Here is a 19,070-nt window from a genome sequence, read left to right as displayed (position 1 = left end):
CAGTCTCTTTTGCTCCTTCCTGGTTCTTACTACTGTTGTAGCCCAAGACTCTACCACTGATCTTCTCTGCTTCTCTTTTAATGATCTTTCTCAATCCTTTACTTCAGTGGCTCCATAATCGGAGTATCGTCCAAAACTTTATCCTCACCCTTAATCTCCCTCCATAATATTATACTGACAAGAGGCAGTTGATCTATATGGCAAGATTTCTAACCCCTGACAGGACTCATATTTTTAAAGCCTGAGACGTAATTCAAATACTACACAATTTACTCATTGACTGTACAAACTCAATGGCTTTTCGAGTTATGTGACTGTCACCGTGATATAATTTTAGAACATTTTCATCTCCAAAAAGAAGCCCCATGCACTTAAGCCATCACCTCCTATTTCCTCCCAACCACCCGAGCCCTAGGTAACCACTCAACTGTCTCCATAGTTCTGGCTACTCTGAACATTTCCTACGAGCAGGACTGCACAACACGCAGTCTTTGTGAACGAATTCTTTCACTTAACATGTATGATGTTTCTAAGGTTTATCCGTGTTGCTGCACATATCCGTACCAGCCTTCCTTTTTATTGATGAATAATATTGTTATGTGTGTAAATCACATCTATCCACTCTTGAGCTGATGGCTGTGTGGGTCATTCCTCTTTTCGCCCGTCATAAATGATACTGCTAAGTGCATTCATGTGCAAGTGTTGGCATGGACCACTACTGACATTTGAGCCCAGTGACTGTTTCTTGTGGAAGCTGTCCTGTGCACTGCAGGGTGTCTAACAACATCCCTGGCCCCTCTCACCAGTGGCCTGAGGAGCACCCCCCTCGCTGGGAAAACCAAATATGTCTCCAGACATTGCCAAACATCCCGAGTGTGCAGAATCACCCTGAGAACCACTGCTTATAGAGTTATGATTTCTTTAGCGAAACACTGTATGCACATTAATCTTGATCTAAGACCACTGCAAGTTATTAAGTATGACAGCACTAATACTCTTAAATAGTAATAAATATCTCAATAGTCAATCCGTGTGTTCTTTTCATTAATGCCTCTCTGCACATCCTCGCTCCACTGCTGAGTCAACGTCCGCTGGCTTCACAATAGCATTTTTATGTCATAATCTACACACTTCTCTGTATGAAATTTCCAAAAGTTTCAGCAGTCAATTACTCACAATCTCCTTCCAAACAATCTAATATATATTTTGGTTTGGTTTACAAGCATGACCTTTCATTTATCAACAAACAGTTAATATAATACCTGCTTAATACAAAATTGATAGGCTGAACATGCACACCTCACCTTACAGATCAGTGATTCATATGAATAATTCTATCAATTCTTTTGGCATTCCAAATTAGAAACTGATGTTAGGGCAACTAAGTTACACATTAACAGATACAGCAATCATTCACCACCATGACCCATATCAGGTGCTTCCTACTTCTCCAGCCTCTTCTACCTTTCTAATCAACAGTCAAAACATCAGGTTGGGATACCCGGATATCCACATGCAAAAGAGTAAAGCTGGGTGGACCACTGTATCACATCACATATGACACGTTAACTCAAAATGGATCAAAGTCTTGAACATAAGAGCTTATATGTAAGAAGCCAGTCTTAGAAGAAAACACAGGCACAAATCTTCATGACCTTGATCAGGTAATGATTTCTGAGATATGACAACAAATGAAAAAATAAACTGGACACCATCAAAATGCAAATTTTCTGTTTTTCAAAGGACAACATAAAAAAGTAAAATACGACTCACAGAAATGGAGGAAATATTTGAAAATCATGTATCTGTTAAAAGACTTCCATCTAGAATACATAAAGAACTATTACAACTCAATTTTAAGCAGACAAATATACCAATTAAAATACAGACAAAGGATCTGAATAGGCATTTTTCCAAAGAAGATAAACAGTGGCCTATAACCACTAACCATCAGGGTAAAGCAAATCAAAATCACAATGAGATACTGCTTCATATGAAACAGGATGGCTATAAACACACAGATTATGAAGGGTTAGCCAGGATGTGGAGAAACTGGATTCCTCATATAATGAAGGTGGGAATGTAAAATGGTACAGCTACTCTAGAAAACAGCCTGGCAATTTCTCAGCAGGTTAAACACAGAGCTTCCATATGACCCAACAATTCTACTCCGAGGTATATCTCACAGAAATGAAAATGCAAGTCCAAACATAAACTTATAATGAATGCTCACAGCAGCAGCATTATTCATACTAACCAAAAAGTTGAAACTCCCCAATTGTCAATCAGTTGATCAGTCGATAAATTAAAAATGTGGCTTATTTTTACAACAAAAAATTACGTAGACATAGAAAGAGAGATAAGGAAAGGGACAAAATGTTTTCGAATCTTGGTAGTAAGGCATACAGCAATTCTTTGAATTACTCTCGTAGTTATCTCCAAATGTTTAGAATTACATCAAAATAAAAAGATGCAAAAGAGAAAGCAAATTATAAAAAATTATAAAGACTGACATTGACAATTTAATGCAGCCTCATTTAACATGATACCATTCTAAATGATCAAATATATTTGATACAGGGGCACCTGGGTGGCTCAGTCTGTTGAGCATTTGACTTCAGCCCAGGTCATGATCTCATGGTCCATGAGTTTGAGCCTCATCAGGCTCTGTGCCGACAGCTTGGAGCCTGGAGCCTGCTTCGGATTCTCTGTCTCCCTCTCTTCCCTGCCCCTTCTGTGCTCACACTCTGTCTCTGTCTCTCTCAAAATTAAACATTAAAAAGAAAAAAAAATGTTTAAGCCATCCACTTAATATATACTAAGTTAAACTTGTTCTATAGGCTCTCTTCAAGGTACAAAGCTAAATAATTATCCAGTTCCCTCCCTACTGATTGAATAGATCACCAAAGAATTCCTGAAGTTCAGAAATTATATCAGAACTGGATTCCATGAAACGGATTCCCTTTAATTAGCACTGAGAACGTAGCTTACTTTAACTCCACTGCCACGCTCTTTCTCCCACACTGAGAGTGAACCCATTTAAAGGAAGGAATCGGTGGCCTGCAAACTACGCTCATGTAAGAATTCATTTATAAGTCATGAAGTAGAACATCCAAAGGTCAAGATCAAGGTTTACTTTTCTGTAAACAAGGAATCGTTTCCTTTGGGAACACTGTAGCTGTGGTTATTATTTTCAGATGACAGGTTTTCCAAAGCTTTATCTAAATACTTTATAAAAATATTTTATGTGTGTGTATCTTTAGACAAACTTTGTTTCCAAACTCCCAGAGCACTGTTTCCCTTTACGAAAGTCACTCTTCAGCCAACTACATTTCCCCATAAAGCAGAGACTTTAAAATTGGCTCCAATATATGCAGTGTAACTTTTGTTGATTTTTCCCTACATATATAATTAATGTTTTGATAGCTCCATATGGCCTGTTACTTTTTAAATCTGTCTCTAAGTTTTTCAACATCTTTCCTTTTCTTACTAACAAAAACTGGAGCAAAAATTATATTCCAACACTCAAAGAGAGAATTTTTTTAAAAAAGCAAACTTAAGAAGAAAATATGTGCCTTTTAAGAACCCCAAAAAGAATATATTGAAGACACAAAATAAATTACTAGTAGAAAAATGATTACAGAGCAAGGGGAAAAGGGAAAGTACGGACCGCCACCGTGAGCCCTGCCCCATGAAGCAGCAGCTCACCATGGCCACCTTGGGGCAAGACCACTGGCGAACGAGGGTCTAGCTCAAAGCACAGGCTCACACCCTACACAGCACTTCAGAGTCAGTTTTCCACTACATGAATGTATTAACTTGAAAAGAGAAGAAAAAACTGTACTCACCCTACCTGACCAGCCAAAGCCTTTGGTGATCTCTACGTACATGAGCGTAGCAGCGCTTGGCTCTGCTGGAGTAAGGAGGAGGCTCATCCTAAATCTCCGATACGGCTGAACATGTATTTCCTGTTTGCTTATCGTCTGTCTTTTTTCTCCCAAATAGATTCCCTCTCCCCGCCCACCCAGGTCCCCAGGAAGAGACTGATCAAAGACACGTACAACAGATTAAATTTCCCATATATCAGATCAAGAAAAAAAGAGCATAACACAGACAGCTAGCTGATGAACTTCTTTATTCAAAGAAACTATTAAAAGCTCAATAAATAGTAGCTAACTCCTGAGTGTTTTAAATGTATTACTACATTTGAATCACTCAACAATCCATATCCCCATTTTACATTTGGAATAACTGAGACTCAGAGACTTTAAGTAATTTGCCTAACATCAGCTAAGAACTAAACCTTGATTTGTCTGATTCAACTATGAAAAAATTAAGAGACACTAGATAGTATTGCTTTCAGTCTATCAACAGGCAGCAAATGTTCTAAAAAGCAAATCACAAACCTTAAACTAAGAACCTGCTTTATAAAATATAAATTTCTCTACTTCAATAACTGATTTTTTAAGAAGCAGATATATGTACCTACAATATAACTCACTTAAACTTATTCTGTATTACTAATAATTAGCTAGAAATGAAAGTCTTATATTTTTATATTTTAAAAGGTCCTCAAAGAATAAGCATATTACTTGCCTTGTTATCCACACTTGAAAAATATCTCCTTCCATAAAAATCAAATTAGAGCATGCCAAATTAGTCTTAGGATTAGCCAAAAAAAAATCCAATGTAATTACATGTTACACAGAGAAAATGATTCAGTTTCCTGATTAAAATGCACTTCCCTCCTAAGAAACACTGCTATTCCTTAGTTAGCAATGACCCTGCTATCCACTAAGTGCTTCCGTTTACCGAATTCTTTTCTATAAAGTTGTAAATGAAATTTTAAATCTTGGAAGGTGTCCATTACATTGCATATTATAAAATGAAAAAACTTATATTTCATTTCTTAAAAAAGCATATTTTCTTTCAACAACATGCTTTCCAAACCTGCAGAGATAAAATGTTTTTAGCCATAATTAAGTAATCTATGAAAATCAGCACAAATAAACTATTCAGGTGTTAAAAGGATATAATTTGGAGGAAGAAAGTTCCAGCTCAAGACCTGATTGGCAAGTGCCAGGTAGCGCTGAAACACCGAAGACATTTGAGCACTGAGGTTTTCGCGCCTGCTGAATTCCTGAAGAACTTCAACCGTTAACATGAAGATCTGACGAAGGTCTTCTTCCTATAATAAATCAATCACACATATTTTTTGAGCAAAAGGTTATCCAAAATGTATTCTCATTTAAGAACCATAAAACAAAACAAACAAAAACTCTAAACCTTCCAATGGAAACCACTACCTCTTTAAGAACATTTTCCATTTTCAGGCCTGCTCATAATTTAGAGCACACTACGCTTTCCAGTGACACCGCTTTGGCGCATCTACCACTGCAGAGAAGTCGAGTCTTCAACAACCACTACGGGGCTGGAGGGTCAGTTGCTTTGGTGAAGAGCCCTCGGATTTCAGCCAATGCCTTCACATAGCTTTACTTCAGAGCCAAACAATACATATGAGACAAAGAGCCCACACCATCTGCAATAACATTTTAAATACATGGCCCTTGTTGGCATTCTGCCAGGCCTATTTTAAGGCCAGCAGAGTCCTACCAATTGAAATTAGTTCTATCTAAATGCAATAAGAACAGAATAACTACTCTAAGGATGTTTGGAGGAGTATTTCCTTTTTGTGTTGTTTAAAGACTAGAATTAACAAGAAATCTTAAATTGTTAGCTATGTTCACGAAATCTTTTTCCTATCCTATCCTTTACCTTTTACTAAATACTATGAAATTGCGACACAAATCTTCAAAGTATAAATGAGATACAATAAGTGTTCTTACTCCATTAGGAAAAGATTGTGTTAGCAATCTAATAAAACGTAAAAACAAAAATACCAATACCTGAAAAACTCTTTTGCAGTTACCATGGAATTCCATACTGAGTCCAATGTTGCTAGTTTTACTTGAACTTGAAAATTCACTCAATAGTGCAGTTAGAATAGAACAGGCCAGAGTTTGCTGTAATTATTTGATAAGAAACAACTGTAAGGCATTATTTTTCCAATGTTTTGCTTCAATACAGCATTTGTTCAAAGAACACTTTCTATCTTTAGATCTTTCATCATCTTTAGATCTTATACCTACCAGTCAGAAAACTAGACACGACAAAGTAAAGATAGCTCTTCTAAGTAGCCTAGTAATTCTTAATAGTAATTCCTCAACTTCAGTTCTACAAATCCATCTATGACTTGACCTCAGGACATACAACTATTCAATCATGGAGTGCAAATGACATTTCAGGATAATCAATGTCGAATGTATCATTTCATTTACTTCACACAACAATCCATAGTCCCATTTACAGTTGAACAAGTGAGATTAGGAGAGGTAAGTAATTAAGGCCAGCAGAGATCTGAATCCAGGTCTGTCTGACTCTATGTTCTCACGGCTGTAAAGTGTACAGATGAAAAATGAAACAGATTTTATAGCATGCAAAACATTAAAACAGGTAGTTCACAAAAGTTTTTTAAATGGAAAATGAAGATTTTCCTTCTTAACAGCTCTATCCAACAGGCTCCTAATATCAACTTGCTGCTTTTATTCATAGACTATTTAGATTTAGAGTCAAGGTGCCAAGGATGGAGAGGATACAAATTATTTTGGCAAGTTTCCAGGGGTTAAACAGAAATATGCACACTACCTCTGAACAACCGAAAGATTAAAGTCAAGACGATACTATTTCTGCGAGCTTATACAACAGCTGAGCGCTGTCTTACCCACCCACCAACTGCAACATCTTTGTTCAGAAATGCTTCTGATGTCAGTACCTTGACCTTACAGATGCTTATCTTGGCAAATCTTAGCAAATACACATAAAATTAAATTCCTAATGGCATGAGTTGATATTTGCTAAAGCTGAATGAAGGATGGTTACATGGATGACCAATATACTGTATGTCTATTTTTGTATATGTCTGAAACTTTCCTCTAAAAACTCTATATAAAGAAATAAATTCATATCTGCCTCTTAATCGCCACTAAAATAAGCATGGCTGTATAACTAATATTTATGGATGGCACACTAGCTCATACAATTAAGCAGTTTCTTAGACTTTTCCACACTACGAAAGCCTGATAATGGAGAATATATGCAAATTCCTTCAGGAATCTGGGGGTATAGACCAAGGTGCCTTCAACAATGGTAAAAGTACTCTTAATATGCCCGGTTTAGTGTAAACATACACATGCACACATACACACATTCTCTCTCTCTAATTTTACTTCAAAATATAAGTCTCTTCGATTATGAAACGTCTTCCCTTCGGCAAATCGTCAACAGCAGTATACATGCCCCAGGCACATGAGGAGAAACCTGGTCTGAGAAACCAAGCACTGAAGAGCCTCTCATAGAGAAAACAGTTGGTCACATACTCACTTCACTTTACACATTAAAGGGATCTTAGAAACTCAACCAGTACAATCTCCCCCCTTTTTTTTAGTTAAAAAAAATTATAGCTTAAAATAGGACTTTCTTGTAAAATGGTGACTAATAAAAGTATCAACAATCAAAACCTCACAGATATATTTAAGGAACACTGGGATTGTGAACATTTTAAAAATTTTAAAATAAGGTTTTTAAATATACCTAGGCCTTAGTGGGGGAAAGTAGGTACCAAATTCAAATTAATAAAATTCAAAGCGAAACGTTAGCACACAGAGAGATCTAATACAACAGATTACAAGGATCCTGATTCTGGAAACATTTCACAGATCTTTTAGCCTTGGCTTTTCTCTCCTTTCTAAATCAGACTTCAGCAAATAGAACATTATGAACCCAGAAGCTCTCATTAAACACAAACTTATCATTATTACAAACATATTATTATCTATTTAATTTTCCACAGGTAATTTACAAATTGCCACAAACTATTACTGTCAACCTCTATTCACCACATAATGGCATATTTTTAAACTATGACCACATTCAAATTTTCAATAACACAACTCAAATTAAAGAAATATATGCTCACAATGAAGCTTTATTTTTATGTGAAATAAACATTTCCTAAGAATACATGCACATGTCTGAAGTCAAGATATGAAAAACTGAGTGAAGGAAAGGGCCAGGAACAACGAAAGCTGAGGACTTTCTGAGGCTAATGATGCAGGAAGAAGGAAGGAGTTTTAAAAATAAAAGTCTCCTTGAACTACAGACCCCATGAGACAGACGAGCAGCCCTCAGTGGGCGGGACGGCTTCGTGGGCAGCAGTAAAGATGGTCTCCTCACAACGGCTAACTTGCACACAAATGAAGTAAATTCACCCATAGGAGACAGTATATTCTTAACACATGATAATTCAGAACAAACAGTCCGATTATAGACTCAGTTCTCTGAATAGAAGAATATTTTGTTTTTAACTTTTTCCTATAAAAAGATCTTAATCTTAGAAAAACTAGAAACTACAGAAAAGTACAAAGAAACTTGGCCACAATCCTATTATCCAGAGATTATCACTGCAGGTATTTGTTCACTGCTTCCTAATTTTTAATACACAGGTATACAACATTTATATGCCATTTCTATCAGCTTAGATGTATTGTTTTCCACTTTATACTTGTGAAATAGAAAGATAAAATTTTTAAAACTAAGTTCTTTTCAAATTACTGCCAAAGACATACGAAATACATAAAAATAAATTATGCAGGATGGTTACAAGTATATCAGAAACCAAATTTTCTGATGTTAAAGTACCTAAAATTACTAGCTTTCAAAGAACTGTAATTCAGTAAGACAGTCTCATCATTAAAAGATTTCATTTTCTGCTCTTTAATTTGGAAATCCTGTAAGGCTTTGAGATTAGCATCATAAATATTCAATATACCATACCACTATGGCTCAAAGGGGCCAAATTAATAGGAATTCCCAAAGAACGATGAATTACAAAGCACTGAGTGTACAGCAGGAGAGCAAAGCACTTCTATACATATCAACACAGTATTTCTCCCTATTCACAGATCATGTATCACACTGTGACCATGACTCAATTCCCAATATGGTTACTCATCTTCAGTATTTGATTATCAGTTAAACCTCATTACAACAGGTTACCTTCATGGTAGGTGCACTGCACTGTAATGAAAACAGCGAGAGAAGCAAGCCCAAACTGAAATCCTACAGGGAAAAGAGCACAGCTTCTCCTCAGNTCAAATCTGCCTCTGAGAGATCACAATTTTTTGTTTTTCTTACCCTTGTAGAAGGTCCCTGTCTGCTCGCTTCAGACTTTTTGGTCTCCAAGATCATCCCAAGTGCATACCTCTTAACTCCCCTGTACTGATCAGTACCTTCAAGTGCTGCCTCTCTGCCCTCTGTCACAGTCAGGGCTAGATATTCTTTCTGTACTCAAGACAGAGACTCTGATACTTAAGAGGGTCAGAAACAAAAGCTGTTGTAAATAATTTAGAGTGGTGAATTTCAATGAAATCAGATCAAAGTTGATTGATGAGGAGTACACTAAGACTGTCAAACTAAACAGTGATTAGACCAGTATAAAATACCATTAGTACATATCTTACAAGTATAAGAGGTTAACACAGCAATGCTTCATTTCTCACAGAATATAGAGAAATAAGTTAACATCTCTTAATTTTCCAAATGCAGCCAGCAAATATTTTTAATGCAACTTTCTTCATGTAAATTTCTCCAGAAGAATTAATTCTTTTTGAATTTTTTTAATGTTTTTTTTTTTTAATTTATTTCTGAGAGAGAGCAAGCGAGAGAGAGAGCGTGAGAGTGTGAGCAGGAGAGGGTCAGAGAGAGAGGGAGATACAGACCACGAAGCAGCTCCAGGCTCTGAGCTGTCAGCACAGGGTCCGACGCGGGGCTCGAACCCACGAACCACGAGATCATGACCTGAGCTGAAGTCGGAAGCTTAACCGACTGAGCCCCCCCCCAGGCGCCCCTAATGTTTATTTATTTTTGAGGGGGGGGCAGTGCGAGTGGGGGAGAGGCAGACAGGGAGACACAGAATTGGAAGCAGGTTCTAGGCTGAGCTGCCAGCCCAGAGCCGACACTGGACTCGAACTCACAAACTGCAAGATCACGACCTGAGCTGAAGTTGGATGCTTAGCCGACTGAGCCACCCAGGAGTCCCCAGAAGAATTACTTCTAAGGCAGTTATTACATGATGTTGTAATAAAGACTTGCGATCTATCCACTAAACATATGAGGCTTTACAGCCTTGACAAAGTGGCACCAGAGGCCAGTGCCTTCTGATTTGTTTGTTCCAGTTTCTCTCAACCATCCTTTGCTGGCATCCAGCACTCTCTGCCGCCGGCAGTCTGACTAGCACGAACAAGTAGTCCTAAATTGACCTTTTATTTTCAGCATGTTAGAAGCCAAATAACAAAAGTTACTGAAATTATGTCCAAAATAAATTCTAAATTAAAATACTCCACATGACTCTTTCTGGAGCCTCAGTACAAGGATCTTACTGTTTGACAAAGGAGTCAGAAAATATGGGTTTTAAGAGTCCAAGATTTACCGTCTCAAGTAACTGGGGGCAAACTGCTTCATCTATCCTGGCCTCAGTTATCTCATCTACAAAAGGGGTTAATACCCTCTGCCCTACCTAATTCATATGATTGTCTAAAGGTTCCAATTAGATACTACATATTAAGAGTATAATATATATATATATATAGCAGCTTATGATGTGATAAGGTAAAACAACAGTATTTTTATCATTATCATTAAAAAATACCTATTTTGGCTTTTTTGGTCCCACTTCTTGATTACTATCTACATTCCACCAAATTAAAGTCACAAGATAACTCATCAATTAAAAAAAGAAAGCCATAACGAAAGCATCACTAAAGCAATGTAGTAGATGCTCAGTAAATCTTAGTTGGATTAATGAATCAACGCTTACTTCTATCCCTAACATTGTATTAACAAAAACACACTGGAAAATGAATTCATGATGTGTTCGCTGTTCTTTCAGCACTTGTTAATTTCAGAAAGAATATTTAAATACGTAAAACAAATAGAAGAAATTCAATGAGGTCTCAAGGCTAGAAGTGGAGTTTTAATATGTTTTCTTTCACTTCAGTACTGAAAACTCACAAGTTAATTCACTAACAACTTAAGTAACTGTTGTCTTCACATTACAAGTCCTGGAGCAGCATTCTCATTTCTAGTGAAAGCCATTAATTTCATGACAGTGAAAAACACCCTTCAGAGATGGCTTGCTTTACTCATCAGCTTACTGTCACAAGCACAACATATTCAAACACTAACTCCAGCTGACAAAATAAAACACTCTTGTTCAGAGAGAGGACTGTCTCTTATAATAGCCTGGCTCTTACCCCAGGAGATTTATTACCAAGAATAAGCTTTATGAAAGGCTGCCACACATAAAGCAGACTTCCAGCTGCTCTTCTAAGCAAACATCAGTGAGACGTGTGAGAAGAGGGATCAGGCCGACTGCACAGCCAGGGCAGCGGGGCTGCACACAAGGGCACTTCTCACCCGCTTCTCCCCAGCACAGGAAACAGGAAGACGGGAGGCTTACACACTAAATTAAACAGCTTTAAAAGTGACTTAATACATGCCTACTGCTTTCAAAGGAAATAAACATGAAATAGATGAAAACTGTAGCTGAAATGTTAAGATAAAAAATTTAGCTAATTTCCTTAGGAAGTAAAGTCTCCATTTCTGTCCCTCTCAAATCAGTCCAGGGGGTGTGACTCTAGGACACACCGCACTGAAGTAACCATGGCCACTTTTATAACCACAGACAGAAGACAACACCTGCCCACAAAGACACACACGAAGCAATGTACTTGCACAAACACAATCACTCTGAAAATATATCATACCTGGAAAAGGCACTGTATTTAAAAAATATAATCTCCTTAAGAAGTGCTTTATGAATTAGATATTTTTCCATAAAACCATCTGTGAAGAACAAACACTAAGAAACTTAAAGCATTTGAAGTTATTATGTTGGTTATGTGTATTTTTTAAAAATACACAATTAGTTTCCACGCATGAATAAAAGCATAAACTCTTTCTTCTGATTTTCATACTGAATATATTATCTGGCAGAAAAGAGGTGACATAATATAGTGTAGGTCCCAAAGTTCTTAAGCAAGAGGGCGTTAGGCTGTTGGGGAGATGAAACACACACTCGCTGAACGCTCACTAAATGCACTTAACATTGTCTTTGCCTGATCTGGGGAGCCCCAGACGTGGACATTATGACATTTATTTTATAAACAGTACCAGCAAATCAGAGCCTAGAGATGGTCAATAATTTGTACAAGTTAGTAAGGTAATAAAGGGCAGAGATGGGATTGAAGCCTAAATGTGAATCCATCATCAGGATCAGTGCTCTATTATACTATACTGCGCCCAAACTTATTTGAACACGTACTAGTACATGGGGATAGACCACCAAAAATATACTCTTAGAAAGGGAAGAGGGAGAGCCAGACTACATAGCTTCTGACCAGTGAAGGTTGATGGAAGCCTTATTCTAGAAGACGTATGACGGGAAAGTTAGTTATTTAACTTAATAATTATTCATGACGTCAACTCTTTCATCTGTAGAAAACCATCATTTATCTCTTCTTAAAATCTCTTCTCTTAAAATCACCTGTATAAAGAAAGTTTCAGGGACACCTGGATGGCTCAGTTGGTTAAGATCTCATGGTTTGTGACTTTGAGCCCCACATCGGACTCTGTGCTGACAGTGCAGAACCAGCTTGGAATTCTCCCTCCCTCTCTCTGTCTCTCTCCTCTCNCCGAACCCACGAACCGCAAGATCATGACCTAAGCGAAAGTCGGACGCTTAACCGACTAAGCCACCCAGGTGCCCCTCATTCTACTTTTTTTAAATCAAAGGTTCTCCCACTGATATTTATGTCTCTGAGACTAAGAAAATTCTTAAGTAAGAATGCTTAAGACTTAAGTAAATTCTTAAAGCATTCCCCCAAACTTTTAATGGTCTCAGAAGAAAGTAAGAGAGAAGTGTATACATTAAAATGTTTTACTGGTCTGTAACCTCATTTTTTTAGACCTGCCAAACGAGCTAGCCTCACGCTGCCGGGCAAGGGCACACAGGGGTGACCACACGGTGGCATGGTGGGCACTTCACCTGCTGTGTACATGTAGAAGTGCTTTTCTAGTTAAATGTTCCAGCGTGCTCACTGAAGTAAATCCATGCAGCAATCCCGAAATTAAATTCTATCTCCCACTACACATTCTCTACAATTATAAAAGTTCTTAACCCTACTAGTAGAAATTCAACTTAAAAAAAAAAAAAACTTCCTGTTTTGGAATATTTCATGAGCATATTAAATGTATCCATTATTCTCAGAGTGTATGCACCGTGAAAAGAACAAAATCTTCTCTAACTCAATAGTTACATCTGTTCCAATCATTCTCAAAACATCAGTTATCTCAGTGACTCAGAAAGATCCAAATGCCAGGTTCCATTGGGACTACTTTTTGTGGAGGGTCAAATTACCCAAGGGGAAAGAAAGGGAAGAACGTAATTCCTGAGAATGTGCTCATTCCTCAGAGGCAAGGGACTCCTGATCTTTTGCCATCAGCGTCCGGAGCCTAGAAGCTGCTTGTGGGGGATGAGGACAAGTCACAGAAATTCTACCTTAACACTGGAATCCCAGCTGACGCGATCGCCAAACTAGCCAGGGAGAGAGCATCAGTCATAAACATACAGATCCCAGAATTACTAGCTAAGTTCCTAAAGTTTAAATCCTGGTCAGTCACATGAAGTGTCCTCCTTTACCGCAGACTGGCAAATGAAACAGTATGTCCTCAGGCACAATCTAAAATATGAAGAGTAACTTGATCCAGAACAGTAAGGGGTAGGATAACATCTCTAAGTAGCAGCCTCAGTTCAAACCTTTTCCCTACGACTTCTGGCTAGTTATGGTCTCCACGTGTTTTTCCTTCAGCCATCAATGACAGCCACCACTGGACTGCAACAAACGCTAACAGAAACCCATGCAAATAACAAGATGAGCGTTACAAAACAGACGTAGATCAGCACATCAGGGGCAAAGCTCTTCTTCAGAAATGGAGACCATGCCTACTAACAGACATTCTCAAAATAAGAAGATTAATAAATAAGTAAAAAGTAGCTTCCCAATCACTTTTACCTAAAAATTTTAAATGGAATCTTGAGGGCTATTTTCAAGACAGCTTCTCACTACACAAAACAAAGCCAAAATGACTCATAAAACGCAATGACTCAAACATGCAAGCTTCTACTTTCTTTAAGATTTTATGTCCACACCCAACGTGGGGCTCAGACTCACAACCCCAAGACCAAGAGTCACTTGCCCCACTGACTGAGCCAGCCAGGCGCCCCAAAACATGCACATTTTTAAAGTTCTTAGTTTTATGCAAACAGCTAAACTTTATGCAAACAACTAAATGCTAAGACTAAGTGAAAAAAAAAACATAAAATTAGATCTTTGGATTATCAGAGTGTCTAGGACTGCACTGTCCAACAGGGTTGCCACTAGCTACGTGGGACTATTTGAATTTCAGTTAGAAAATAAAACAAATTAAAGATTCGGTTCCTCAGTCACACCAGCCACATTTCAAATGCTCAAAAGCCACAAGTATCTGGCACAGTGGCTTCATACTGAAGTCTTGATCTAGAACAGTTACATCAAAACAGAGAATTCTACTGGAGAGCAGTACTCCTGAAGAAATCTGCCACAAAAATGGCAAAGAACACAATATCCATACAATTAAAAATCAAAACAGACACTGAAACGTTCTGGGGTGCCTAGCTGGCTCAGCTGGGGGGCACGCGACTCGCGATTTTAGGGTCGTGGGCTTGAGCCCCACATTAGGTATAAGAGATTACTTAAATAATTCTTTTTAAAAAAGAAAGAAATGTTCTGTATCTTGACTGTGGTAGTTCATGCGTAACTGTCACAACTCACAGAAATGTACACCCCTTCAATCGATGCGGTAACACATGTAAATTATTCCTCAATAAAGTTGATAAGGAAAAAAAGGATAGATATATGACCCCTGGTGTATTCCAAAGGAAAAATAAAATATATTTTGGGAATGCAGAGGAAGGTCCAAAATCCTGACTTGCTTACATGGTCCTTCAGCTGAGACCCCGGTGCGTCAGCCTGGGGGGGTCCCAGCCAGAGAGGAGGGCAGGCGGCTAGAGAGAGGAGAGTGCATATCTGCCCACGGCAAGAGGTGTGAGGAGCCAGAGATCCACACACTAGGGAAATTAAGGGACACTGTGTAGATTCCTCCAAAAATGTACCTACATCCTATCCTCAAATTGTCAAGTTAATTATTAAGATCACATCACTCACTGAGGGGCCACTGAAAGATGTAAAGTAATTCATGAAGAGTTGTAAGGTGTACAGCCTCATATGGGCATCTCTCAATTAAAGAAAAGAAACTGGTACAATGAAAAAACTACCCAAAATATTTAAAGATTTAATACCTGAAAATCAGAGCAGCCAGGATTACCATTCCCAATTCCACAAAACCCTTCAGCTCTCACCAAGGACCACAGCTGAGCACCCAGCACCAACTCCGGCTCCTCCTGCCTGTGACCGAGTGGCTGCTACCAGTCACTCTCCCAGGCCCAAGTTCTCAAGAGACAGACAGGAGATTCAAAGGGGAAAACACGGGCTCTCCAGAGCAATTCCATCAAGAACAACGGGTCTCAAATCTGTTTGGTTAACACCTGGTAGTCACAGTATATATACCTCGGTGCATTAGTATAACAACATTAAATAATTTTTATTATGTTACATATCATTTTACTCAAACATTTCTATTATCACTAGCAGTTGTCAAAGGTTTATTAAATGGGGGAAAATGCTCAATGGAAAAGAAATGGTTACGTGTATTATGGTGTATTAGCTTATAGTATTTTGCACCATTAAAATGAGGATTATGAACACTGGCAACATAGAAAAACAGAATCAAACGAAAAAACAAAGCCACTATACCTACAGTATGTAAACATATAAAAAAGGACTAAAAGAAAACATAAACAATGGGAAATTGCTTGATTCTTAGACTGTGCACTTTTTCTTTAATGTAGCTATCATTCGTGTTGCTATGTTATTTGTATAACACAGAATAAAATTTCTAAATATTTATAAACACAGAGAGCACACTTACCACAGTGGGATTGCCACTACTTATCAACTGGCTGACTTCATGAAAAATGCTTTTGCAGTCAATTGATTTATCTAAGGATCCGCGTTTTACAATTACTGCTACTGCTAATAGAATCTGTTCCCGAACATACTTTTGGAGGCTGTAAAACATAAAAATCATTGTGAAAACCTTTACATGATTCTAATATAAAACTACTCCCAAATTTCTCCGTACGCCTGAAGCTACTGACAACACAGCTTACACAGGAGAGCAGTATAGCCCACTGGTTACACATGGTCTCCAAAGCCAGAAGATCTAGACTTCAATCTATGCTTCACTATGTATCGGCTTTGTGACCCTGACCAAGATAGTTTCAGAGCCTCAAGCTTTCTCATCTGTGAAATGGGGATAACAGTAACGGGGCTGTAACTAGAATCAAATATTCTTCAAACTGCACCCAGTGCATATTAAGTGCTATATAAGTGTTAACCGCTTCAGGCAGTGTTCAATAGATAGAAGTCAGTTTACTAAGACCCAGATTATGATTCTACCAATAAAGAAATTCTGATCTAATATCCATCTCCAAACAGCAGTATATCTTAAATCCATTCCCTTAAATGTGAAAAGGCAACAGGCTAGCTACCCAAAATATATTACGGACACATACACATTTAAAAAAAATGCTTAGGGGCGCCTGGGTGGCTCAGTCAGTTAAGCACCAGACTTCAGGTCATGATCTCACAGTTTGTGGGTTCAAGCCCCACACTGGGCTCTGTGCTGACAGCTCAGAGCCTGAAGCCTGCTTCAGATTCAGTGTCTCCCCCTCTACCCCACTCACACACTCTCTCTCACAAATAAACATTTAAAAAAATTTTTTTTAAGTTTTAAAATTCCTTGTCTAAACTGTGCTCTTCAGTGTTATGGCAGGAGCACTGATCCCAGGTGAAGGTATTCTACAAAGTCCACAGAGATTTAACTGTCCTTTCACAATCTTTTCTTAAAGGTAAGGCTCAGAAAACATACCGTTAGAATCCAGCTTCTAGAATGCCACAAGGATGCAACCATGTGCTCTTGGGATAAACCCCAAATTCTTTTAACATGGCTTACAAGCAGTGGGACCCAACCCAGTTTTCTTTGGACCCTACCAATTTCCCTGTTGTCTTACCTAATTACTTACTAATCAGGTTTTCTTCTACCCTGCAAAGTGTCCCCATCTGGACATAAATGGTACAGTCACCCACTTCAACAGCCTTTCACAGTCGGGACCTCCTGCCCTCTCTGACCCCACCCTTCCACATACACCCAAAACCGCAGACATCCTGAGCCTCTTCCAGTCCCTGGCACGACGCACACTTCCAGTCCTCTGCCAGGACTGCGCTCCCACCTTCTCCAGAGGGATTCCCTGAACACGATGGGCCATGACTAAGGAGGACTCCCCCAACACATGACAGGCATTTACTGGACACACAAACAAACATGCCTTGTATGTCAAGACGGAAGTGAAAAATATTCCTTCAAAATACAGACTTGAAGCACTCGTTAAGCAAATAAATGCAGAGATCGTATTAGAAGAATAGGAGGAGTAGGAGTTAACCAAAAGGAATTTTTGTACGTTTGGGGAGACACAATAATTTCACACACATTGACTACTACCAGAAAATGTACATAAAGCTAGTTTTAAAGACCTCCATTGGCAAGAATTATAACTTACTAGGAAAATAAATAGTAGCTAACACTGGTTGGTGTTTATGTTACACAAGGCTATAAACTAACTTCACAAAAATTAATACATCCAATCCTCACAAGTATCTTTTGAGTAAAATACTATTATTAACTCTAATAGCTAATTAAATTAATAACAATAACTTTTTAAAGATTTTTTTAATGTTTTTATTTATTTCTGAGAGAGAGAGAAAGAGAAAGAGAAAGAGAAAGAGAAAGAGAAAGAGAAAGAGAAAGACAGTGTGAGCAGGGGAGGGTCAGAGAGAGAGGGAGACACAGAATCTGAAGCAGGCTCCAGGCTCTGAGCTGTCAGCACAGAGCCCGACGCGGGGCTCGAACCCACAAACCGTGAGATCATGACCTGAGCTGAAGTCAGGTGCTTAACCGACTGAGCCCCCCAGGCACCACAATGACAATAATGTTAAAACCGAATGCACTAACAGGGTAAGTACCCGCCCATGCACACAGAGTCAGAAGTAGATTCTCAACCACTCTGCTATACTGTCAAGTGCACCTTGCATTTCACTCTGTGAAAATGTCATCTCCATCAGGAGGAAAAAACGAGAAAAGAGAAAACTCTGAGTACCAAACGAGAAGTATACAACGCTATGCATGCAGCATTCACAGTATTCTCCCTATACAATATACCAACAGTATTCACTCGCCCCTAGTCCATACTGTAGGAAATTTTACAAGATAAAAATGTCTGTGTCATGAAAGACAAAAAAACAGTACAACTATTCTAGATTAAAATGAAGAGACTAAATACAATCTATAATCTATGGTTAAACCTGGATCAAACAAATAACCTTTAAAGGAGGAAAGGAGATCAATAACATTATTCAGAAAACTGGGAAAATGAGAATATAGAATCAAAATTATATTCGCTTAACGTAATATGCCAATTATATCGAGAGTGTTGAGGGAGGCTGGGTGGCTCAGTTGATTAAGCATCTGACTTTGGCTCAGGTCATAATCTCATGGCTNGCACACTTCCAGTCCTCTGCCAGGACTGCGCTCCCACCTTCTCCAGAGGGATTCCCTGAACACGATGGGCCATGACTAAGGAGGACTCCCCCAACACATGACAGGCATTTACTGGACACACAAACAAACATGCCTTGTATGTCAAGACGGAAGTGAAAAATATTCCTTCAAAATACAGA

At 38.4% G+C, this 19,070-nt stretch overlaps 1 protein-coding gene across 3 annotated transcripts in view; it reads right to left on the bottom strand.

Moving 5' to 3' along the window:
* XPO4 (exportin 4) overlaps positions 1-19,070 on the bottom strand; it is a 123,629-nt gene that overhangs the window by 59,589 nt on the left and 44,970 nt on the right. For all 3 annotated transcript variants that reach the window (XM_077745347.1, XM_077745346.1, XM_077745348.1), the window contains 3 exons: positions 16,204-16,342; positions 5,907-6,023; positions 5,035-5,188 (listed from right to left, as the gene is read on the bottom strand). In XM_077745347.1, the coding sequence (XP_077601473.1) occupies positions 5,035-5,188; positions 5,907-6,023; positions 16,204-16,342 (410 nt within the window). The remainder of the gene's footprint in view (positions 1-5,034; positions 5,189-5,906; positions 6,024-16,203; positions 16,343-19,070) is intronic.

This window comes from Crocuta crocuta, unplaced genomic scaffold (genome assembly GCF_008692635.1).
Source record: "Crocuta crocuta isolate KB4526 unplaced genomic scaffold, BGI_CrCroc_1.0 scaffold258, whole genome shotgun sequence".
NCBI classification, from domain to species: Eukaryota; Metazoa; Chordata; class Mammalia; order Carnivora; family Hyaenidae; genus Crocuta; species Crocuta crocuta.
Note: the sequence above shows the minus strand (reverse complement) of the source record. Positions and strands in the feature narration are given on the sequence as shown.